Source organism: Falco cherrug, chromosome 2 (assembly GCF_023634085.1).
Source record: "Falco cherrug isolate bFalChe1 chromosome 2, bFalChe1.pri, whole genome shotgun sequence".
NCBI classification, from domain to species: domain Eukaryota; kingdom Metazoa; phylum Chordata; class Aves; order Falconiformes; family Falconidae; genus Falco; species Falco cherrug.
In genome coordinates this window covers 16,058,819-16,084,128 of record NC_073698.1, presented here as the reverse complement: position 1 = coordinate 16,084,128, position 25,310 = coordinate 16,058,819, and the positions used below count along the sequence as shown (strand labels likewise).

At 36.4% G+C, this 25,310-nt stretch overlaps 1 protein-coding gene across 2 annotated transcripts in view; it reads right to left on the bottom strand.

Annotated features, from left to right (window-relative positions):
- Positions 1 to 25,310, bottom strand: part of DYNC2H1 (dynein cytoplasmic 2 heavy chain 1) — a 177,938-nt gene that overhangs the window by 49,079 nt on the left and 103,549 nt on the right. For both annotated transcript variants that reach the window (XM_055701234.1, XM_055701235.1), the window contains exons 77-82: positions 24,964 to 25,089; positions 21,578 to 21,688; positions 20,003 to 20,158; positions 17,927 to 18,002; positions 15,623 to 15,834; positions 13,677 to 13,781 (exon numbers count right to left, since the gene is read on the bottom strand). In XM_055701234.1, the coding sequence (XP_055557209.1) occupies positions 13,677 to 13,781; positions 15,623 to 15,834; positions 17,927 to 18,002; positions 20,003 to 20,158; positions 21,578 to 21,688; positions 24,964 to 25,089 (786 nt within the window). The remainder of the gene's footprint in view (positions 1 to 13,676; positions 13,782 to 15,622; positions 15,835 to 17,926; positions 18,003 to 20,002; positions 20,159 to 21,577; positions 21,689 to 24,963; positions 25,090 to 25,310) is intronic.

Below are 25,310 nucleotides of genomic sequence, written 5' to 3'. Positions count from 1 at the left end.
GCCTATTAGTCATGTATTTGTGATGTCGGATGCATTTAATGTCAGTAATTATATGCTCTGCATAGCTGATACAAGGGTTATATAGACGCTAAATTATTTTAAGAAAATAGATTTATGTTCATCTTGATATATATAGCAATAACATAACAAGTTAAAGAATAATTTCAATTGCATGCTTTTCAATAATTATACCCTTATTACTTTATGTTGCATGATTAGAATCATGGAGGAGCAGTAGATATAAAATTAGGTACAGTGCTCAGAGTCCTGTTGAGCTAGATTTTGAAAAAATAAAAAATAAAAATTAGTCTGTTGACAAACATGTAAGAAGCTACAGCTGTCATTATATTACAATCGCACCTTGAAATTTAACCACAAACTGAAGTCCCACTATTCTATATACAGCAGAAACACTGCAGGCAGATGTATGACTGTAAGTAATATCAGGTATACTTACTCACCCTAATTTTTCTTTATCTGAATTGAGTGATAACAGCAGTGGAGACTTGGTGTATAATCTCAAGCATGATCTAGCAATCAAGTTCCAGGTGTCTTTGTACACCCTCCCCTACACATGCTCTCTCTGTCATTCAAGGTAAAAACCACCAACTGGAACTGTACTACAATCATACATCTGACTACAGATACGGGAAGACAGAGCAGTTTTAACCTAAGTAAACAAGATATGCAAGGAATGGTGGGAGGAATCAGCCAGTGAGTTGCTGAAAATAAGAGCAGCTCAGCAACTAAGTTTAAAAAAAACGCTGAAGGATAAAATACTGTTTACTGAAGTCAATGATATTATTGCCATTACATTTGATGAGGCAAAACTCACTTCATGTTTCCTGATGTATGTTCGTGCTGTGTTTGCCTTATTAGATTGTCCTGCACTGTTTTCTGGTATTAGTTTACTGTTAATTTTGACTCAACAAGTATTCATCACAAAATAAAAAACAGCTATAAAAAAAAAGATAATTGCGTTTTTCTACAACATTTCTAAGTTTCAAGCACAGACAGAAGAGCAACAGTAATTATTTTAAGTGCTATATTTAGCAGCTACACTAAGGTATGATGAGCTACTCCTGTTTGACTTCTAATAGATTTCATTAAAGAAATTATTGTTTCTCTTTAAGCAACCACATCTATAAAAAGCATGCATTCAGTGTGACATTTCTGTGCTAGTATCATTTCTGTATTGTTAGATAACATGCTTTTTGCCTGATTTTGTAGACCTGACTTTGTTCAGATATTATAATTTACTTAAGTCATCCTGATATAATGTGTAAATATTATTTCTGCATGTTGAGTTCCTGCTAGAACAAACTCTTAAGTTTTAAAATTACTCAGCTGCCATTCATGACGAGTATGAAATGTTACAGTATGAATACATGAAAATAAGTATAACAGACACAGGACATTTCTATACACACTTAAAAATTCTCTATAACAATGTGCATTCTAGTCCTCTACACATCAAAATTGATATTTATAGCAGCGATCTGCAAGACTAGATTTTTACTCAGTATGACAAAAAAAACAGATAAGCGTTATACTATGTCAAAGAACTGCATCAACAAATTTTTCATGGGAATTATATCTTAAAAGCTTGAACAAAATTCATGAGACCTGCAAGCTTATAAATTTTTAAGAGTTACCTTTCAGTCACAGAAGCCCTTTTAATACCATTACTTGTAGCTGTATATCTTTATATTTCAAAATGTATATGAAAAAGCTGTATTATTAACGTAAACATTACTGAAGGAAATTTCTAAAGTGCTGGGTTAACAGCCAACATTGCAAATGCAGGCAGGAATTATAATTTATGTTTATATATACGTTGAGGATAAGCATGAGGTAAACTGCAGAGTTAAAATTTTGGACTTTAGGAACACAGACGGTGTCTATTTAGGGAACCATCAGCAGAATCCCATGAGAAGTAGGCATAATGGAGAGGGAAAGTTTGAGACAGTGTAGTGGACAGCACATTATTTTCAGCTAATTAAAAAGAACAGGGAAATAAAGGAGTATTTTTGAGTGATCTTCAGAACAAATCACCTCATTGTGCAGAAAGACCAGGATTTTCAGCAGAATGGCTGTGTAAGCAGGGAGTGCCTCAATGGGTTGAAAAGACAAAAAAAGGAACATACAAGAAGCAAAATCAAGGACAGAGAAAGAAAAAAAGATAAAAGCACTGCTTAGGCATTTCAGGCTGAAACTGGAAAAGTCACAGCCCAAATGGAGATAAGACTAGCAGGGAACATAAAGGCTGAGATGGGTTTCAACACATGCAAAAGGTCAAAGAAAACATGGGACATTTGACAAAAGCACGAGAATAGAAGTGAGGGATGGTGCATAAAATCCTGAAGTACTCAGTGGCCTCTGTGCATGGTTTAGGAAGGAAAGGAGCAGCTAATAATGGAGAAGAAACAGTCTGCTTAGACAGCACGAACATACTCATCCATGAACATGGAGTTAAACCCAGCTGGCAACCAGTCACAAGTGGTGTTCCCCAGGGCTCTCAGTACTGGGACCAGTTCTGTTTATCTCTTTGTCAATGATCTGGACGAGGTGATTGAGCGCACCCTCAGTAAGTTTGCAGATGCACCAAGTTTGGCAGGAGTGTTGATCTGCTTAGGATAGGAAGGCTCTGCAGAGGGATCTGAACAGGCTGGACTGATGGGCTGAGGCCAGTTGTATGAGGTTCACAAGAAGAAGTTCTGGGTCCTGCACTTGGGCCACAACAACCCCATGCAACACCACAGACTTGGGGCAGAGTGCCTGGAAAGCTGCCTGGTGGAAAAGGACCTTGGCGTCTGGCTGACAGCCAGCTGAACGTGAGCCAGCCGTGTGCCCAGGTGGACAAGAAGGCCAACAGCACCCTGGCTTGTATCAGAAACAGAGTGGCCAGCAGTACAAGGACAGGGATTGTCCCCCTGTACTCAGCACTGGTGAGGCTGCACCTCAAATCCTGGGGTCAGTTTTGGGCCCCTCACTGCAAGAAAGACATTGAGGTGCTGGAGCGTGTCCAGGGAAGGGCAACGGGGCTGGTGAAGGGTCTGGAGCACAAGTCTGATGGGGAGCAGCTGAGGGAGCTGGGGGTGTTTAGCCTAAAGAAAAGGAGGCTCAGGGGAGACCTTATCGCTCTCTACAACTACACAAAAGGAGGTGGTAATGAGGTGGTTGTTGAGCTCTTCTCCCAAGTAACAAGCAATAGGACAAGAGGAAACAGCCTCAAGTTGTACTAAGAGAGATTTAGATTGGATATTCGGAAAAATTTCTTCACTGAAAGGACGGTGAAGCATTGGAGCTGGCTGCTTAAGGAAGTGGTTGAGTCATCATCCCTGGAGGTATTTAAAAGACATGTAGATGTGGCATTTAGGTACATGGTGTAGTGGTAGGCTTGGCAGTGTTAGGTTTACAGTTGGACTCTGTGATCTTAAGGGTCTTTTCCAACATAAATGATTCTTTGATTCTATGATTCCATTCAAATCAATGAAATCCAGAGAAGTTCACCTGTGGCTACTAGTCAATATGATGGCAAGGCCGCTCTGTACTGCATATGAAAATTCATGGCAACAGAGAAAATCCTTACTGCTGGTAAGGGTGACACTTATACCTGCCTTAAGAAATGGAGGGAGGATTCATGGAATGATAGACTTCCCACTGAATCTCTGTCACTGGAGACATCATGGAACACATAGACATGGAATCCACTTTCAAACATCAGAAGGAAAAAGAAGGCAATTGTAAACATCCAAAATGGCTTTATCAAATGCAAAAAATGCTTGACCAATCTGATTGCCTTCTGTGACTGAACAACTAGTGGAAAGAGAGAAGAAGAGGGGATACTGCTAATAGGGGTTTTGAACACCATGTTTGATTGCTTTCCTATTTTGAAAGCTTAGGAAGTAAGGACTTGAAGCATGATCTTGAAGAATCGGCTGGTGTCCTGGTTTCAGCTGGGATGGAGTAAATTTTCTTCTTAGTAACTGGTGCAGTGCTGTGTTTTGGCTCTTGTGAGAACAATATTGATCAAGTACTGATGTTTTTAGTTGTTGCTGGGTGAGGTGATGTTTATACTAAATCAAGGATTTTCCAGTTCCTTGGGCCCTGCCAGCCAGAGGGCTGGAGGGGCACAGGAAACTGGGAGGGGACACGGCCAGGACAGGTGACCCAAGCTGGCCAAAGAGGTATTCCATACCATATGACATCATGTTGAGTATATAAACTGGGGGAAGAAGACGGAAGAGGGGACATCTGGCATTATGGCATTTGTCTTCCTGAGTAACTGTTACCCGTGCTGGAGCCCTGCTCTCCTGGGGATGGCTGAGCACCTGCCTGCCTGTGGGAGGTGGGGAATGAATTCCTTGTTTTGCTTTCCTTGTGTGCACGGCTTTTGCTTTACCTATTAAATTGTTCTTATTTCAAACCTCGCGTTTTACATCCCTTTTCGATTCTCCTCTGGGTGAGGGGGAGTGATCGAGCGGCTGCCTGGTGCTTGGTTGCCAGCTGGGGTTAAACCACGACAGCTGGTAGAAAAACTGCCTGCATTCCTGGGCTCAACTGGTAGTGAACCAGGTCTGGACATATGGCTGGCAGCTACTGAGAAGAGAAAGAAATCGGGGTTTGATACTGGGGCCCACATAGTTCCAAGAATAAGTTGGATGATGGCACACTGCACACAGACAAAGCCACAAACAGTGTTGGCAACAGTTCCACTTAGAGAAGAAGGCTGGACTACATAAACCATTGAGTTCCCTTCTAGCCAACATTTCCATAACTATGTGATCTAAGAAAACTTTCTAACCAGGATTCTAGTCTTCATGCTACCTCATATTGGTGTGCATGGCTTTCCTTCTGTTTCTCATGTGTTAAAATTAACTTAAGATGGCATTTACATTTTTAATTTGTTTTAAATTTTTTTTCTTAATCTCAAGCTGCAATCTTGAAAAGTTCCAGTCAGTGAACAAGAAACAGGTCAATCTCACAAGACATCATTAATGTGAACGATGGCCTTGCCTAAAGATGCACAATTAGTTGTAGAAACCATTCACTTGCTTTAGCAGTTGTAACATAAAACTGTAACAAACAAATTAAATTTGAAATGTGTTGGTCTTTCACTGCCCTGGAAAACAAACAAACAAATATGTTTACTAATTAATAAAATCCCTTTTTCACTTCTTGGCATTTCTAAGAAAATTATGAACATTTTTGAGAGAAAGCAATGCTTTAAGATGCTTGAATTTTCACTTTGTATCGTTACAACGCTCAATGCAGAAATGGGAGAAACAACTATGTTTCAATTCCTGTCCCAATGAATACCTCATTTTTCAAATACTCCAGCTTCCAGTAGAAAAGATACCCTCCTATTCCTGCGTGACCAACCACCTGGTAGTTATGGCAATTTTCTTTCATCTCTTAAATAGTCATTAAAATGTTCAATATACAATTTTTAGAAATACCGTTGATATTATTTCAGAGCTTGACCCAAAGTTCAATGGGAAGAAATAGGTACTTCCAATTGATGATTCACCCCCCCCTTTATTTCAGATGCCTAGCTAAGAATGGCACAAATTGTTCCCTGTAGCTGCTTGCCTTTCTTTAGTAACAAAAAAATGGATAATTAGTTGAGGTGGCTAATATTCCTATCTTTCAAGTTAGATAAGAGGAATTACACTGGGGCTTTTTTTTTAAAATCCAATTGGCTTTGAATTGGCCTTATATTTTTCTTTCCCAGTACCTAGACATTTAAAAGAAATACAAATTCACATGAGATTATTCTAATATTGATCAGGGGAATTTGAAGTGGTTTCAATCATTAAATACATCACAAGTCTTTTCTAGTAGTATTTAAACAAAATATCCTTTAAGAGTTGAACTACAAATCTGACAGAACCCCTCTGTGTATTACAAAGATACACTTTCATTTCACAAAATACAATTTTTGAAATACCATTGCCTCATGGAAAATGTATTAAAGAATAACATGTAAATAAAGTATTTGGTATTAACACAGGAGATATTTTAAGAAATACTAAAATATTAACTGCAGATAGTATTAATGAAGAAAACAGGATTTCACAGGTCTATATAATTCACTCTGTGGCCGGTATGAATGTGTTATTCTTTGGAGATGGACTGTAACATACAGGAAGCCTAGATAACCATAAGATTAGGCACCTAATTCTGAGAAAAATAAAGCTTTCTTAGATTAATAGCATCCTTAGTATAGAAAATGTTTTTTTGTGTTATGTTAGTTTATCTGCCATCCTGTATTGAGCACCTGAAAGATTATGTCCATACTGGTAAATAAAAGAAGGTTGTGACTTCCAGCAAGAAGGAAAAGGCTCTTTCTCCACCTGCAGATGTGCAATTGCAGAATGAGTAGAAACAGGTGAAGAAGAAAAATTCTGCCAGGGAGGCATGTGGGCTACCTGAGTCTGACTCATGGATCAGAACCAGTGCCATTCAGAGGAAGTGGTAGATGACCCTGGCCATGGGGACTCAGGTGGTGTTCTCCCCAGTTCTGCTTGTGAAGGGAATGGGACACAAATGGATGCATATGACCATGGAACCAGGTCACAACACTTAGTTGCAGAGCTGGGCTGCTGCAGACATGACTTTGGCTGTCATGGCTGTTACACCTTGTCTGAGAGAGACTGACAAGCCAGGGGCAGACAACATCATCCATTTGACAAAATGTAAAAAGAGTATCTGCCGACAGGCTTGCTACTGGCAAGCAGAGCTTTAAACTAGGTTTGTTCAGGTCATGATGACCAAAGTCCAAAGAGAAATGGAGGGACAGAAGGTCAGAAGAGAGCACCTAGAGTATACCATGATGGGAAAGGCATTCATTTAAATATGTCAAAGAGCAAGCCAGTTCTCTTGTTAACAATAATAATAAAAAAAGCATGTTAATGTTACAGGAATTGTTTCACTCTTCATAGTTTTATGGTGCCTTCATGAATACCAGCTAGATTCAATGAAGATATTTTGAGAGTAGTTAAATGGGACAGAAAAGCAGAATCAATTACTATCAAAGAAGCTGAGATAAATATCTAGGATTAAAAGAAAAAGGAGTATTGCAAGGAACCATCCTTCTGCAATTCCTTTCAGATAATAAAAATAACGGACTTGCTAACTGGGAGAAGTGAGAGGGATTCCCATCACTCTGAGACAAAACAGGTGGAGACAAGCATGCAACTGTGTTTGAGAGAAATGTATCTGGGAAAATTAAATTGCCCTATATCCTCTACTCTGCCACAGAAAATACTAGTCTGATTTAGATTATATTCGAGACTACAAAATTTGTCTGAAACAGGTTATTAAAGCAAGTAATGCTGCTGCAAAATCTGAACCATCAGAAGTGCGGAGTATCACTGGTTCGGTTCAAAATCAAATAAAATTACAAAGGACAAAATATAGGAGAAATACTCCCAGCAACTTCAGTTGGAATGAATTGGAATCCACTTATTTGAAGTTATGAGTATTCACAGTTCAACATTTTAATTGGTATATAAAATCGATAATTAAATAATTTTATATTATTTCATTTAAAAATTGGTAAGTATAGTCTGTGGGCTCTTCAATCTGAAGCCCAAAGGATTATTTTACATCTGTGATGCTTTTAAGCACTTTGAAGATGCGGTGGGTTGACCTTGCCTGGCTGTCAGGTGCTCACCAAAGCCACTGTTTCATTCCTCCTCAGCAGGATGGTGGTGGGAGAAAATATAGCAAAAGGCTTGTAGGTCGAGTTAAGGACATGGAGATGACTCAGCAATTACTGTCACAGGAAAAACAAACTTGGCCTGGGAAATTAATTTAATTTAGTACCAATCAAATCAGAGCAGGATAATGAGAAATAAAACTAAATCTTAAAACACTGTGCCCCCATCCCTCCTTTCTTCCTGGGCTCATTTGCATTCCCAACTTTTCTGTCTCTTCCACCTGAGTGGTACAAGGGGATGGGGAATGAGGGTTGCGGTCAGTTCGTGACATGTTGTCTCTGCCACTCCTTCCTCCTCATTCTCTTCTCCTGCTCCAGTGTGGGGTCCCAGTCATAGGAGACAGTCCTCCACACAAAGTTTAAAATGCGGGTTTCAATTAGGTATGCACAATCACCCACAAGAGGTCCTAAAACGTGAACTGTAAGTCTACAGGCTTGCCTTCCACTTGCCATTACTGGCATGGTGGACACAGAAGAATCAAGATGCTGTACTAGTATGCAGAGAGACTGTAACTATCCTTTATCCTTGCGTGATATGTGTGAGAAAGCGTATTCATTTGACCATGAAAATACCAAAAAACCACATTCTCTAACCTTACTGAGACTTACCTGTGTCATACAATAGTCTCTGTGAGGCTTTATGAATCTGTATGTGTAAAAGAACACCGAGTTCCTGATGCAAGATATTATTAATTATAGACAGTATTCTATATAGAAATTAGCATTAAGCAAACTCACTGCTAGCCATACTGATTATCATCGGCAGTCATATTGAAAGAGTCTTGGATAACTTGGCAGTTACTGAATGGCTTTTTTCACAAAATGTTTACTATATTATTGGAGAATGTTTCATTTAACCAGTCAACTGATCATACATAGCTACTAGTTACAGGCTGTAGTCATTTGCAGGCATAGCCATTTGACAGGGTTTGATGGGATCACACAGCGCTAACAGAAGGCTTCAAATGTTACACTCTCTAAGGAGTGCCTGTAATGACTAAGTCTGCTGTGCAAAGAAAGGAGGGAGACAAAGCAATGGCCCTGAGTTCTCATTTCACCTTCCTAGGGTGGTTACTGGCAGTAAGACATATTAGTTGCAAGTATAATCCTGCACAGAACAAGATAGCTCTTACTGCTTATCTAAGTGTAAAAATACATACGCAGGCCTGTCTGTTTCAGTCTGTAAAAAAATCTATTTATCACATATGATAAATGTTATTTTGACTAAGACACTTTATGTATGGTTCTATTAAAAATTATAATAAAGGATGAAATTGGTTCATAGGAATTCATGAAAGAACAGAAATATGGTCCCAAGAATAAGAGACAAGTACATCAAAGCCAAAAGCCTGCTTTGCAAGAAGGTGACTGGGGAGAGATCTAAATTACAGACCCTTCTCATCCATCTGCAACCTAAAGCAAACCTCCACATATTCTGACTGCTCTTCTCATTGGTTATAGGTTAGACTGGGAGATTAAACCACCTGAACACAGGCCAGTATGCAGGCAAAAATACAGTGTTTATCAGACCAGAAGAAAGGAGCATGACTGCAACCAAATGGTGAGACCTCTTGCTGAGTGTGAGTAAACTTGGGTTGCAGCTGTACAGAAAATCTCTACCTGGTGTAAAATAGACAGGACGAGCTATGTCGACTCCGGCAGCTGCACTGTCAGCTGAGTTCTTTTCTATTTTAACTGCACTGTTCGGCAGAGAGAACAAAGCAAGAGACGGAAGGCTATTCATGACTATATTCAACCTAAGGGATGATGTATCAAAGGCTCGTTGTGAGAGTAGGTAAGGCAGAACCAAAGAGCCACAGTGAAATCTAGAAATACGACCTCTAAAAATTTACCTAGCTCTACTTACATAAAGCAACTTAGGACAAAATATAGAAAAAAACGTTGTCATGTTTCTGAAAAGATCACATTTATTCAAGTCTAATATTTCCTTAAAAACAAAACGGCTTTTACCCATATGCACGCAGCATTAATCCTCTCTGAATTACACTACAGAATATCGTAAGATGAAATTTCTATTAATTGAATTCTAGTAATTGCCAATATTAAAATAATACAGCTAGTGATATTCAGCTTTTAAATTAGAATTTAAGTTCTCTGCTGGAAAACAGAAAAGCTGTGAATATAATCAATATTTACAAGGTTACTGAAAAAAAGTCCATTTCTTTTTAGTGCTGTTTTAGGTTTAGCCAGACATCAGCAATGCAGTAGGTTACAGAAGAAATCTCTGCATGACTGCAAATTGCTGCAGTGTGCTGCAGCAAATTTCTGCTACAGCAAAGTGTTGCTGCATCAATACAAACTACCATTTCTATACATCAAATGTAAATAAAATTAATAGCAAGTCTATATAAAAATCTACATTTCTATTATCCAATTCTATCTTGTGTAGTGAAACAATGTAATAAAATATTACCAGATTTCTTTTAACAGAATTACATTAGTTTAACTCTGTGGTTAATAGAATAGATCATAGTGCTACCTGTTTCAATATTTAGGTAAAAAAATTTTGAACTGATAAAAAGATTGTTAATTAGAATTTATTTAAAGTCAATGTATATCCGAATGATTATTTTAAATCTCTGAGCCCAAACATATGACTAAAGTCAAAATTGCTATCAGTTGGTTTAGACAAGTAACTTCCAAGTATGTAAGTTTCAGAGAAAAACTACTTCCCCTAATTCTGTGTTCAGTGGTGAGGAAGATACAGTTCTGTGTATATCTGCACAAGGAAAAAGATGCTAGTAAAAATACAGACAGAGGAATGACAACAGCTAGTAGATGAGAAACTACATGGGACAGTAGACATGAATTGTAAGAGAATATACCACATACTTAGCACAGAATCAGTGAAGTAGAAGACACCGTATTAAATTTCACCTTTCTGGTGTTAGTGACACGGCGACTGAGCTGGTAGCAATTTATTTCTCACTACCTTATTCATTCAGCTTTTCTCTGCTTTAGCTTGACAATGGATTTATGAGAAACACTTCTGTTAGAAGGCAATCATTCCATTTCAGATTGTGAACCATGGCATGGGATCACCTATGGATCTAAGACAGCTGCCAAACTGTTACGAAATGGGATTCATAGCTCAGAAATAAGAAAGTAGGATTCATGGTTGGTAGAAAGACAATTTAAGAAAAATCTCCCATTTCAGTTACCTAAATTGCCTAAAGCTTAAAGAAGTACCAAAACTATTACTGGAAGGATAAGGAAATCTCTCATATGACAAAGAAGCATCTCACAAACCTGTAACTACAACAGTCTCATATTTTCAAGTTTATAATCCGTAGTTCATAGGTTATAATCAACGCTATGATGAACCAGTTCAGTAGAGTGTGAGTCTGCATGTAACTGCATTGATTACCTATTTCCTTTCACAAAGGAACTATGAATCTATTCTGATTGCATGGAGGTTAACTAAGGACTTATTTTCAAATACTAACATTTTTAACAACTGCAGCTCTTAACAAGTTATGTGAGCGTACCTGAAATAAATAAAATAATCAGCAGTCTACAGTGCATCTGACAGAAACAAAAGTGTTTAAAGTTAATGTTTACATAAAAGATATTAAGATAAAATCAGAGAGGTACATTGAGTCCTGCTGCAATTTTTGTCTTTGGAATAGAGGAGTTCTCAAGCTCAGTGTATTACCCATGCACCCTCATCCTACTGATTTGTCTTTATATAGCTTTACAGTTTTGTGTGCTACTAATAAAACAAATAAATCCATAGCTGTATTGTCAAGTTAAGTGAACAGATGTATTTAAACAGATTTACCAGTACTATATTTGATATTCAACAAAGCCAATTTTTTTTTTTTTAACAGAGCAAAGGTCTATACCAACAAATTTCTGCATGAAGCCCTTGTTAGGCGAATGTGAGCAAACAAATAGATACCTTTTTTAAAACTGTAATTCTAAGTCTTGAAATTATAGGGAATTCCAATTATAGGGAACTTCCATTTGATTTTGCCAAGAAAGGTTGGACCAGACAGTCCTTGAAGTTCCTTCCAATCTGGTATTCTATGCTTCGATTTTTTTGTTGGTTTTTTTTTTTTTCCCCCACGTAATTTGTACTTATATAAGACACTATGCTAGGGCTGTGCAGAAAATTAAAGAAAGCCTTAATATAAAGACCAGTTCACTTCACAGCTCTGATATAAAGTTCTTAATTTCATGTTATCTGATGCAATTTACCAATCCAATAAACTATGCTGATCACTAATTAAAGATTTATGTTTAATTGCATTTATACAGTTATCGTGTGCTCTCACCCAGACTTAACTAAAAAGCAATGGGAAAAAAATGAAATACAGAATTTAAGCTTTGCCTCAAAGTCCTGAACTTGCTCCATATTTGAGCTAAAAGGTATTAGAATGCCCAGCAAACCTGAATAAACAAAAGGTGGACTTTAACTTGCCTGTGAGCATTACCAAATTTTAACTCAAGCTGAGATACAGCCACTTCTCAGTCAAACTCCTCCCTGGACTCTAGGCCTTAATGGTTCAATTCAGTTGTTACACATAATGCCATTTGAGAGTCTGTATGTTATCCAAGAAAATGTTAAGGATAGGCAGATATTACACAGGACCTACAGATCCATGCTTTTCCTGGATCAGGGTACACAAGCTGTGGGAACCAGTTATTTAAACACTGGCTTCTAGTGCCATTTTGCCCCTGCCTTCCAGTTGCTAGCCCGACAAGAAAAATTATTCACTTGGGTCCTGTATCATATGTGGCAACTGCTAGTAGGTATATTAAATACACTAGGGCATTTCCATATGATGCAAGATACCAATTTTTAGGCAACTGAATTGACACCTAAGGGAAGTGGTAAAGTATTGACTATGAAAAGCTTTGTCCAACAAACCAAACACCATATTGATGATGAAGCCATTCAGAGTTCAAATCACTTCATCTTTTCCCTTCTTAAATTGACAAAATAGAAATTATGAGGAGAATAATAGAGACACTCAGTATTTTCTGGCTACACAAATGGTGAGAAGAATAGCTTCCCAGCTGTGCCTTTAATAGTACCCGTCATAATGGGCGACCCACGTCACTTACCCAAGTCTGAGGTTTATACATACAACTCTAAAACAAGGAGGTGAATTTTTTTTTATTATTGCCTATTACTCCAGCACTAAAAGAATTGCATTCTCACATATTAAACATATATTCAAATCTGGCACTAGACTGCAATTAAATGAGAGTTGAGAATTTTTGACTATAATATAGCCATCTGCCGTATCTTACGGCTAAAGCAATAATGAAAATATTTAAATTTTTAAACTAAGATCTACATAACCCCTGGAACATACTTTTCATTATGTTGAGAATTTCATTATGACATGCCTAAGTAGTTATATGCTATTCTCCAGTAAGAAGACTTTTTTTTCTTTTTTTTTTTCCCCAGAAGAAAATTTCACATTTTAATAGTAAAGATAGAATTCTGATTACTGGGGAATTTCTTCAGAATTTCTCCTTCAGAAAAAGCATAAAATGTTACTCATATTCTAGCTGTCAAACTACTGTATTAGAATTTGATGACCAAAACTAAAACCATAACTTGCAGTGAACAGCAGCTGTAAGAACTATACCATTAATGGGAGTTAGATCAACAGTATAAATAGAACTAGTGATACTACTTATATACATAGATACTATTCAATATGAACTGAATTATATTGCTGTAAACTTTCTGAATAATTCTTTGTTTATTTAAATCCTAAACAAATATACTTGTAACTAAATACAACTGTTATTATATTAATATATTCTACAGATAAAAGCAACATATTCCAAAACCCCCTCCATTTACTCTGACTTTCTTAAGGAAATTCATATCTATGAACAGGTGGTTGGGTTCTCTAGCTTATATTGGATGCAGAAAAGATTCAGAGGTCAATGAAAAATGAAACTTTACCTGGGAACTGATTATACGTTGTGATGAACGAGCAATATTAGCAGGCAGGCCAAAAAAGTCAGGTTTATCATCCTCTGGAAGGCTTTCAATAATATTACGATAATCCTGCATTAAAAGCAAAGAATAAATGTAATCGAGGGAACTTTTTTTTCAGCTCAAGAAATTAACAGTGTATGCTGAAAAGAATTTCATTAAGTGCACTGCATAACACAAAGATTAAAGCAAGTATATAACACATGACATATCTTGGTAATCTTATTTATAAATTTCTCAATTTTATTTAATAAAAAACTATCTTCTTTTATACAGAGTTTCCACTCTAAAAAAGCAAAAAGTAATTCTCATTACAGTGATGCTATCAACTGAAAAGAAAAATATGCTGACTGACTCTGAAAAGTATTTACAATACTTCTGTTGAAAACTTAAAAGTAAGATCAATATAACAATATAAAAAAAGATTCTGACATTTGGAATTCAAATAATAGAGTATAATACATATTTATAAAATGAAGAGCATTCACTTCTATTTAAATCTATGAATATATTACCACTCAAAGAAAGGGAAATAATTCAGGTAAAAATAGGTTTGTGTGATCACGGGAGATGCAGAATAGCATCAATAGTTGTTATAGTGTAATAGTCACTAGTGATGTCACTCTTGTACAAAACAGAAAGAGGCCTTGCAGACTAAGGTAGACTAATGGTGCTGAATGTCTCTTTTATGTGGCTTTGAAGGCAAAAATATTTATTTGAAAGTATGGCTCTTCCCTATTGCATTGTATCATGTGCCTTTTGTCCTTGGCTTGCAGGAGCATGTCCTAGGTGTGCACAATTTACTTTGACAGGGAATCTCACTTCAGAGATAACAATAGTAGCAGACTTCTACACCAAACACCAAGGGAACGCTATTTAGTAAGAGATATTATTCCAATTAACTTTGGTAATAAAAACTTAGCTTTATTATTAGTGTTCTACTAATCAAAACTAGTTGCAGAAAATTATTTAAGACATAAAAGTACGAACTCTCACATAAATAATCATATAACTAAAGGAAATATATTAAATGCATTGCAGGCAAGAAGAAAGGTTCATCTATTTGACCGTATTATCTACAAGAATAGAGACCAACTTGATTCGTTTATTCCTTCTCTCTTTATGGTATTAACTCAGCACAACTATAGAAAACAATTGTCATATTTAAAGTAAAAAAATAAAGCACCCCCAAACCTAAACACTCAGAATCCAGGTAGAGAATGCCAAACAACAGCAATTTATTTTAACTGGTATAATTCCATTTACATCAACTCGTATTGAAGATCTAGCATGGAGGCCTACATTAAAATGCAAATGAATCGTAATAGTAACAACTGTATGTGAAAGGATAGGGAGAAATCAGTTCTTTAGACTGTCGAATTCTCTCTTGTTTACACTAGAGGAATACTAAAGGAGAATCAGAATGCATATTCATCTCGAAATAAAATGTCATCCACCCTTCAGGGCAAGTTAGCAGATTCTGTCAGAATGTTGATATATTTTGCAAATAAGGAGATATATTTAGATTTTCCCATATAATCTGGAAGTTATAAGAATGCTTAGTAGTCTGTACAAAAGTGCTATTATGTTAACATATTAAGTTATATATAAATGTAATGATATCTGTCTTTGCCATAAATTGACCCTATTTCTTTTACTCAGCTCTTCATAACTATGCTGCTCTGCACCGTAGTCCAATCAGGTATCATAAAATAGGAGACTGATTGAACAGACTAGCAGAACAGTTCTGGCAACTTAAAAATTAGTGCTCCACACAAAAGAAGTCTTAAATAAATGGAGGCATCCTTTGGATTGTAACGCTGGTTTTCTTTGTGGGAATACTTTCAAGAATAATCCCTGTAAATACCTTATTTTGGTTTTTCTATATTAGGTGATAGAAGATGTATACCTACCAAAATACTGCAGGAATTCGGTAAGGAGATTGCATACGGGAAACTAGTCATCTTCTTGCCTCTAGCATTTAAACTGCCAATGACTCGTGAATTGAAAAGCTGCTCCAAGTAGGACCGAAGAACCCTCATATCGAAGTAATTATCTACACGGCCTCCATAAATTGCATTTTCAAACAAACCATGCACAAATTCCCACTGAAAATCTTTGGAACCTATAAATTATTTAATTAATATTAGTTTTGCATCAATGGATAGCATTGCATCATAAGCATTTCTTCTTGTCATTGCAGTTCTTCAATGAAAAATATAAAGACATTAAATAATTAAATTCAAATTGTTTTTCTTCTATAGTACCAAATAGTAAGAGTTGAAGAAACTTCAACAGGTTTGTAAATACATGTCATTGATAAAACAAATGCTTACTGTATTTCAAAATGAGTTATTAGAAATATTAATTAGGTCTTGAAGTGCTTTTTATTGGAGATAAACCAATTGGTTATATGCATTTCAGAACTGATGCTATTAGCATTTTGTGTTCCTCTGTCATAAATAAAAACAATTTCCCTTGTTCAAAATTTTGTACACTATTTTGTGTCAAAGTACCATCTGATCTCATAAAAAACTGATTGACTGAAGCAAAATGAGGTCATGCTCAAAATAGATAACATTACTGGAAATGTCATATCTTTCACACACAAAGAGGTCCAGGACAGGTACTCTGTAAATCATTATAAATCACACAACATAGCACATAAAACTAAGACGTTACTATTAGTTTCCTGGCCAGACTGATGTTGCAATTACATTACTCTGGCTTAGTTATATCCCACAAGTTCAAATTAACTTATTTTCCCTCCCTTCTATCACAGTTTTCCAAAATAACAACATGGGACAATGATCTACTTATACTCCATAGCTTTCACACGCAGGTAAAACTTGAGCAAAAAGGTATTTCTTAAAGTCCCTTGAAAAAACGAAGCAGTAATTACTTTTTTTTTGGGGGAGGGGGGGGGGGCATTTATTGGTGGTAACTATTGTTTCCAAACACCTCAATCATTGCTTTCAAAGAAGAGTTATCTTCACAGCAACAGTTAATGATTAGATTAATGATTATCATTGATGGTTAATGCTCGAACTTCTTTACATGACTGCGTTTCAAGTCTGTATAACTAAGGTGCAATTCCAGAAGTATTAATCATCCATAAATCTAATTTAAGTCAATGATCATACACCATCTCTAAACATCAGTTCCTAACTTTACTTTGAAATTATATAAAATGCAAAGATTTTTTTTAATTATCTATTTCATATTAACTAGCATTAACAGACTACACTACTTAACAGAACAATGAAGTAGGCTCTATCTAACAGTGAGTTTCGTTATGAAGATTTCATTGATATTCAATTAATTTTCAATTCATTTATTCAAAATATGGGGGACAGAAGACTTCATCTTCCAGGCACTTCTGTTCATCTTCCAGGCACTTCTGCATTTCCTGTTTATTACTCTGGACTCAAGCTCAGCAGAACAGTTCTTGGCACAAAGAAACTATTAGTTTATCCAACCTCCCAAAAATGGAATTATGATTCACCCTGTGTTTCTAACTTTGCTTACTGGTGATGAGCCTTGCAGCATCTTCACTGTTACCCAAGTGTTGTAGAAAGATCAAGCTCTTCCTGCAAGTTCTCTACTAATGGTAAAATGGACAGGTCCTATTTGCAAGGTCAGATGGCACAAGGTGGCTTGCATCCATACATCTAAACTCTCTTTTGCCCTGAAATAAGGTAACATCCTACCTGCTGCCTATTGGAGAGTCCCCAGGCTCTGCTATCTGACAAACCATGCCTTGTTGCTGCCTACAAAAATACCAGTCTGTATAAGCAAATATAGGAAAAAAATAACCTGATCATGGAATAGTTTTTGAGTCTGTGTTCAGCCCTTACTCATTTACTAAAACAGCCATATCCCTCAGAGTCTGGATCTACATCCAGAAAAGTCTAATAAGCCTAAATGCAGCTGTTTGAGGGTCAGACTATTTCCCATACTGAAGTAATTACCTACCTACCTCGTCATATGTTTATATTTGTGAAAATGTTCCAATGAAGATTCAAATGCAAAATGTTCAAAGCAGCCTTTAAACAGAATGGCCCCACAGTCCAAACTCAAAACAAAACAATCAGGCAAGGAAACCAGTTTATAAAAATTACTGTGAATTTTTTTAATATTCTAAGAATTTTAAAGGAGAGACATTCAGAGGGGTAACATTACAGAGGTGAGAAATCTTTCCTTAAGAAGTGGCTTACCCTCAAAGAGTCTATCAATAATGTCAAAACCAGCACGGAGATCAGACAAAGAAAATTCATAAAACTTGGTCCAACCCTACCATTAAAAGAAATCCAAAGAATTTAATTAGTCACATGATGATGATGATGAAGTAAAATACAAATATTATGTAATTACTGAATACTGTAAAATACTTAATAATGAAAGAAGAGACAACCTATGTCCTCTAAAGTGCATCTTTGAAAACATTCAATCGAGGCAGTATAAAAAAAAAAATTCAGCTCATTCAGTACGTATAAATTTACATGATTACACAAACTAGAATCCATTCAGTATGAGGAATGTAAACTTAAGATTATATTATTTCCTAACAGTATTCACTTCAACTAAAACTGGCTGACATCTGTGATTAGGTCATGCATTAAATTAAGATTTTATTACTGAGGGCTTTTTTGTATTTCAGTTTCCTTTGGATTTTCATAAATAGGTACGATTCTTCAAGCACAGTCTACATTATACTTTCATTATCTTATTCCTTAATTCATGTCACTTCTCTACTGACTTAAAAAATTATAATAAGAAAAGCAATGACTGCTACTATTACAGCACAAATGCTGACCACCACTTACATATTTTAATCACTCTCAATTTGTACCTCCCTTCTGTTCTTGGTGGCATTATTCTTTATATAGCATTCATGTGTAATGTGTGCGTAATTCTAGCAAAAAACTTTACATGTAAATGGATAAGTATAAATAAATATTGATATTGATATATGACACAGAACTCAGGAAATTCAGATCTCAAAGGTACCTCCTGTTGCTGTATCTTCTTACAGCTGTACCTTGGCATATGCACCATATTATAGGAACAGGTGTATATGATTCATGATGAAAACCGTGTAAATGTTCCAGATAATAGGCACATATCCAGTGAGATGGATACAGTCTCAGGTCAAGACTGCAGCTGCTTCAAAGATCACAATCAAACTATCACCAGTCACCCTGAAGGTCACAAATTGGAAAGATGCCGCAGTCTCCCAACAGTGTATGTTTTTTAGACAGGTTTGTACATGGACTCCAGACAACCTGAAATTCATTATAAAATACAAGAGCTTCTAGTTCAGATTAAACTGCAGTCCAGCAATGCTGGAAACTGGTAATCTTAAGTAAAATATAAAACCATCACTAAGCATGCACAGGAGACAAACAGTCACACTGGAATTATGGAGAAAGCAGTAATCCTAGTTTGCGTCACTTGGAAAGCTGGTGGTAAATGAAATTGAATTTGAAGAAAGCCAAATGAGAGTTCATGTGACAAAGAAGTACTTTCAATATTTTCACCTAGTTTACTTCTTGAACACCATATTCAAAGTCTGTTACTGGAAGAGGCAAACAACCTTATAAACCACAAAGTCAAAACTAGCAAAACACTCTCAAACATTCCAGGCTCTATGAGATCAAGTCTTTCAGATGACAGGTTAATTTCACCCCTAGTCTGAATAAAATAAACAAGACATAGAATAGTTTGTTGGCTGGGGTTTTCTTCTGTTTAATTTAAGCATCTGCAGCCAGAAAGAAATGTTTGCTTTAAAGAAAAATTTATCTAAGAAAAAAACACATTCTCTGAAACCCATTATAATCCTCACAAGAAATGAGTTCCCTCGTTCTTCTCTCCTTGAACAGGGTTTGTGTGCAGAAAGAGTAGACAAAGTCATCTCCTTCCCACCAAAATGTCTCTTTTCTCATATCTTCCATTCAATCATGTACGTTTCCAGACTATTCTTTCCTGTTCTAAACAAACTGGATTCACAGAATCTTTTCCATGGGACCTCACTCTTGCATCAGTATCAGTTAGGACACAAATCACAACATAATCCCATGTAGGCAGTAGCAGTTTTCAGAGGGACAGAATTTAGGGCACCAAGATCTTATTTTGCAATTAATTCAGAGACAATAATGAAAGCAGGCGCTAGAAGTATACAAATTTTCTCACCTCTGAACATGACCCAACACATACCTGACGAAAAATACTTCCAAATATAAAACCTAAGAAATGGGGTAAATTTTAAAAAAAGGTAGCAAAAAATTTATTACCTGAGGAATATAATTTCTTCTTTCTTGGCATATAGCGTGAAACCATGCTAAACAAAAGAGAGAATGTGCTCGAGACAAGTTTCCCTTTTTATTAATTTGCTCTGGTGTCCAGGATTCATAGGTTCGCAAGAGATTCTTTTTGAGGCCTGGAGGTGCCTGCATTGGAAAGAAAAAACACTGTTCTAAACAGAAAACTCAATACTTTTACGTACAGCTTTCTTAAATTCTAACTTACAATTTTTAAGTTAATGATATGACAAACAGTACTTCATAGAATTTAAGGAGAAAAAAAATCTGCTTGTAATAAATGGCCTAACAACAGAATGATATTATACTGAAAATAACTTAAACATACTGAAGGAAATTGTAACCAGGACTAACTGACAGGACTGACTACAGAAGAAGAACTTAGTAAAAGAACATATCAAAATATGTAAGCATAAAAGTAAATTCAATGTATTCAAGAACAAGAACCTTTCTTCTGATTTTACAAGCTCAACTACCAATTATCATTTCTTTGATCAGAGCCAACTGACCTTATGTCATCACTGCACTCTATTAGCTAGCATATAAATATGGTATATATGTACAATAATATGCCAGTTCCCTGATCTAGTGGTAGAAATGTGACAATCCTACACAGTGTTGCAGTTTCTGTACCATTGAAAACCTCAGTATAAGCAAGAAGGTACCTCAGAAGTTTAAAAACAGCTGCAGTCAATATAGAAGTGTAACAATTTTAGCTTCTTGAAAGTCAGAAGTCAGCAACGTTTGACTATAAAAGGTCAAAGCTTCTTGGTTTAGCTGTAGGCAAAATCTTCATGCTCCATAACCAATGGAAGAGTTAGTAGCACTCCTGTTCATGATTTCCATAATGAATATTAATGCATATGGATATTAATGGTTAGAGCACTTTTCAACAAGTTGGAAGAGCATGGTCGCACCTATTCCTTAGGCTGAGCCATTTTGAAAGCAAGGCTCTCAATTTCTAGTAAAGGCCTTTAACAGTATGTTCTGATGTATGGGAGAAGAGACATTTTTGTTGAAAGGGCCCAGTGAATATAAAGGTAGGGGAGTAGGCAGGGGGGTGGTGTGTGTGTGTGTAAAAGGAAAGAAAGTGTGATTCCGTGATATTCAGATGAAGATATTCATCAAGAAAGAGAAAATCCTTGTTTTTCATCCACGTTCCAGTACCTGTGTAGGTTTTTTCTTTTAAGAAAAGCTGAGTAAAGGCATAAAAGAATTTGGAGCACAAAACAGAAGAAACACTTCCCCCAGGTAAATTTATTTTCAGTTCAGACTTGTAACTGGAAAAAAATCTGCAAATAAGTTTTACAAATCTTCCCTTTAAATCACGGCTTCTGTAGATATCCACATAAAAATTAAAAATGGTCATCAAAAAATCTTCCAAGATAAATAGCAATTTTTGTATTACTTCTAATTGAAATATAAGGCAAAACCAGTTATGTAAACAATCCATCATTACCCAAATATTCTATCTAAATATATAGTTTACTATACATACAAGTTCATTCATTGTAAACATATAATAAAAGCTATCCAAACAAATCTTACCTCATAAGTGATTTTCAGACTTGATTGAAGCAAAATCGGAGTAAATTTGGGATGAACTTCAGTAGTAAGCCAAAGGCGAAAGTTTGGTTGAGGCTGTAATGCATTCAGTTCCTATTAAAGACATGTCATATAGTGAAGTAGTTTTGGGTTGTTTGTTTTTTTAAATACAGAACAGTATTTACAAAATTATAATATCCTAAATTAGAAAGTTAGGATTGTCAAAAATTTCTTCAGTAGTTTTTTTACAAGTAAGGTTATTCAAAAGGCTATATAGTTCAAGACATGTTGTCTCCACGCATTCTATATGGTCACTGTGCTCAAGTTCAAAGTTCACCCTAGCCGTGTCAAAATATTTGCACCTCAGCCCCAGATCCTAAATTCAAAACATAAAAATATATAGCAGTTCTTTACTTTACATTAAGTAAAAAAAAAACCCAACAACAAAAAAAAACCCTGAAAAGGCTACATCTCAAAAAAATGAAAGCTTGGAATGTGGGCTGCATATCAACATCAGATCTCAATGACTTTCAACTGTATACCTATATTAATTTCTTCAAGTGTTTGTTGTATGCACATTTCATGTACCATGATTCCTTAAAAAAAATGAAGATAGGAAAAAGGAGTTCTAAGAAAATAAATACTGTCAAATGCTGTATAAATTATAAAGGCTTCACAAAAAATATGTAATTACTGAATGTAAGAAAACATATTGCTGGTTCTTTATGTGCATCTGAAACAGACGTATTTTCCACTGAAAATACAAAAGTTCTTTGAACATTGACTTGAAAACGATGTCAGCAGTTTTGTGTATGTGTCTTGGAAGAAACATAGAGCTCAAAAATCTCTTAACAGATTTTCTCACAATCCTTTCATTTTGATAATCTCTAAAACATAGTAATTTTGTTTTCAGTGGTTTTAGAGAAGAAGAAAATTCTGTCAACCCATTAATTGTTCTGCTCTTTAGGCAAAATGACAGCTGTATCTGGTACCTAGGATCACAGAACACAGAGGCTGGAAGGAACCTCTGTCCAGTCCAACTCTGGTCAAAGCTACAGCAGGTTGCCCACAACTGTATCCAGTCAGGTTTTCAGTATCTCCAAAGATGGAGACTCTACAGCCTCTCTGGACAACCTGTTCCAGCGTTTGATCATCCTCACAGTAAAAAAAGTTTTGTCTTATGTTTAAATGGCATTTTCTGTATTTGAAATTCTGCCCATGGCCTCTTGTCCTGTCACAGGACACCACCGAGAAGAGCCTGGCTCTGTCTCCCTTACACCTTTCTATCTGCTGACACATGTTGATAAGATACCCCCTAAGCCTCCTCTTTCCCTGGCTGAACAGTGCCTGTTCTCTCATGCTCTTATGTCAGATGCTCCAGTCCCCTCATCACCTCTGTGGCCCTTTACTGGACTGGCTCCAGCATGCCCCTGTCTCTCTTGTACTGGGTAGCCCAGCAGACACAGCACTCTAGATGTGTCTTACCAGGGCTGACCAGAGAAGGATCACCTCCCTTGACCTGCTGGCAATGTTCTGCCTAAAGCAGCCCAGGAGGCTGGTAGCCACCTTTGCTGCAAGGGCACAGCTGTCTCATACTCAGCTTCTTACCCACCAGGACTCCCATTTTTTTTCCTGCCAAGCTGTTTTTCAGTTATTTAGCTCCCAGACTGTCTGGTTGCCTGGAGTTATGTCTTTCCATGGGAAGCACTTGGTATTCCCTTAGCTGAACTTCATGAGGATCTTGTCAGCCTACTTCTCCAGCCTATCAAAGCCCTTCTGAATGAAAGCACACCAATCTGTTGTATCAATCATTTCTCCCAGGTTTGTATCATCTGTACTTGCTGAGGATGCACGCTGTCCCATTATTCACATAATTAATTAAGATGCTAAACAATGTTGGCCACAGTATCAATGCTTAGAGCACACCACTGATGATGGTCCTCCAGCTGGATTTTTTGCCACTGACAAAACCCCTTTGAGACACAGTTACACCAGTTTTCAATCTACTTCACTGTGGTACAATCATGTCTGTTATTTCATCATTTTGTCTATGAGGATGTTACGGGAGACAAACTAAGACATAAAAATGATCCATAGCCTTGGAGATTTAACTAAAAATAACAAAAGAATTTACACGCTGGTTCAAGCACAATCACCTACAGCATGCATGCTCTGATACATTGTGTTTGGCTAGAATACAGCTAAGGGCAGTCAGCTGAAAGATGATACCTTCACATCTTACTATTGGTAAAGTTCACATTGACCAGAAGGCATATTTCATCTTCTCAAATGGAAAGACTGTGAGAACTAAATGTATATACCTGGATGGAATTGAGTTGTAACTATGCAGGTCTCTCTTAAGAGGATGTTCAAACATATGAACTGTATAGCCTCACACTGGCTAATGGTATGCTAAACAGACAAGGGGATGTGCTGAGTCAAACATCAGCAAATTTCAGTCTCTATTAAGCTCAGCAGAAGTTTAGCACATTCAGTATTATGTTCTTGTGGAAACAATAAGAAACTTCTGATACATATCCACATTTTAATATTTGCAAGATCTGGAAATTTATAATTGCTATGAGGCTTACAAACACTCCTTTACAGTTCATTACGACATTCAGAGTAGATGACACATGTCAATGTTATCTCCTTTTGCCTCTCCATTTTTTCAAAATGGTTTAGAAGAATGTTAAAGGTACTTAAATGCCACATAGCCATTACCAGACAGAAGACAGACTGCAAGCTTATGTGCATGGAGTATAGTTTATGAACAATCCCTCAATCATTAGAAACTGGAAAATTAAGACTGTAGTAACTGTTTATAGGAATTCCCCACCTTTTTTATTTTTTAGTTTGTTTGTTTTATGGATTTCAGAGTGATATACCTGTAAAGGCACTTTGATTTAGTTAGCAAGTTAACGATTTTACATGCTCTAAGTGCATTTCTATAAAACATCAGACATTTCATTTCAAATTAGCAAAAACCTCTTAGTGACTCAGACACAAGTTACACTTATCAAAAAAGAACTACTAAAAATAAAGTCCTAGAACTGAAACAAAAAAAGAACAAATTTAAGCATATATAGATGCAGAGTTCAGCAAACATGGGCACTATCCCATAAAGTATCAGAAATCCTAATGGGAACATTTGTTCACTCATTTTTCAGAAATACTCTACACTTCATGAAAATTAAAGTGCTCACACAAAGGAAGGAGCTGCTTAGGTATGAAGCATTTCACCTTATTCATGACTGAGAAACCCGCAGAAGTTTATTTTTAAATTACTGGAATTTTAAACATCACCATGGAAAAGCCTGAAATGCTTCAGAAATGGTGCATGCTAATTTTGTCAGGTTTCCAATACATTCTTCTCTAGTCACCCTCACCTTTTCCAATACAGGAAGCCAAGATGTAACAAGATGCAGGTTCTTTAAACACAGCCATTCTCCATTGTGTGCACATTCTTTTAAAGTTTGAATAGCCAGGTCAGCTTGGCCTTGGCCCATTGCAATCTGAAATGACAGACACAGTTGTATCACAAACTTATCATACCTCATTTAACAGTATAATACAAAATTGTTATTTCCAAGTTAGAGCACATATGTAAAAAAGAAGGTGTGCTAAAAGTAACCAGAATTTTCTCTAATGCGATAGGCTACTAAAGTAGGGGGGAAATTAAGGAAAACTTAGTTTTTTCTTTGCAACCTAACCAGTCTGTTAAGAAACAATATTA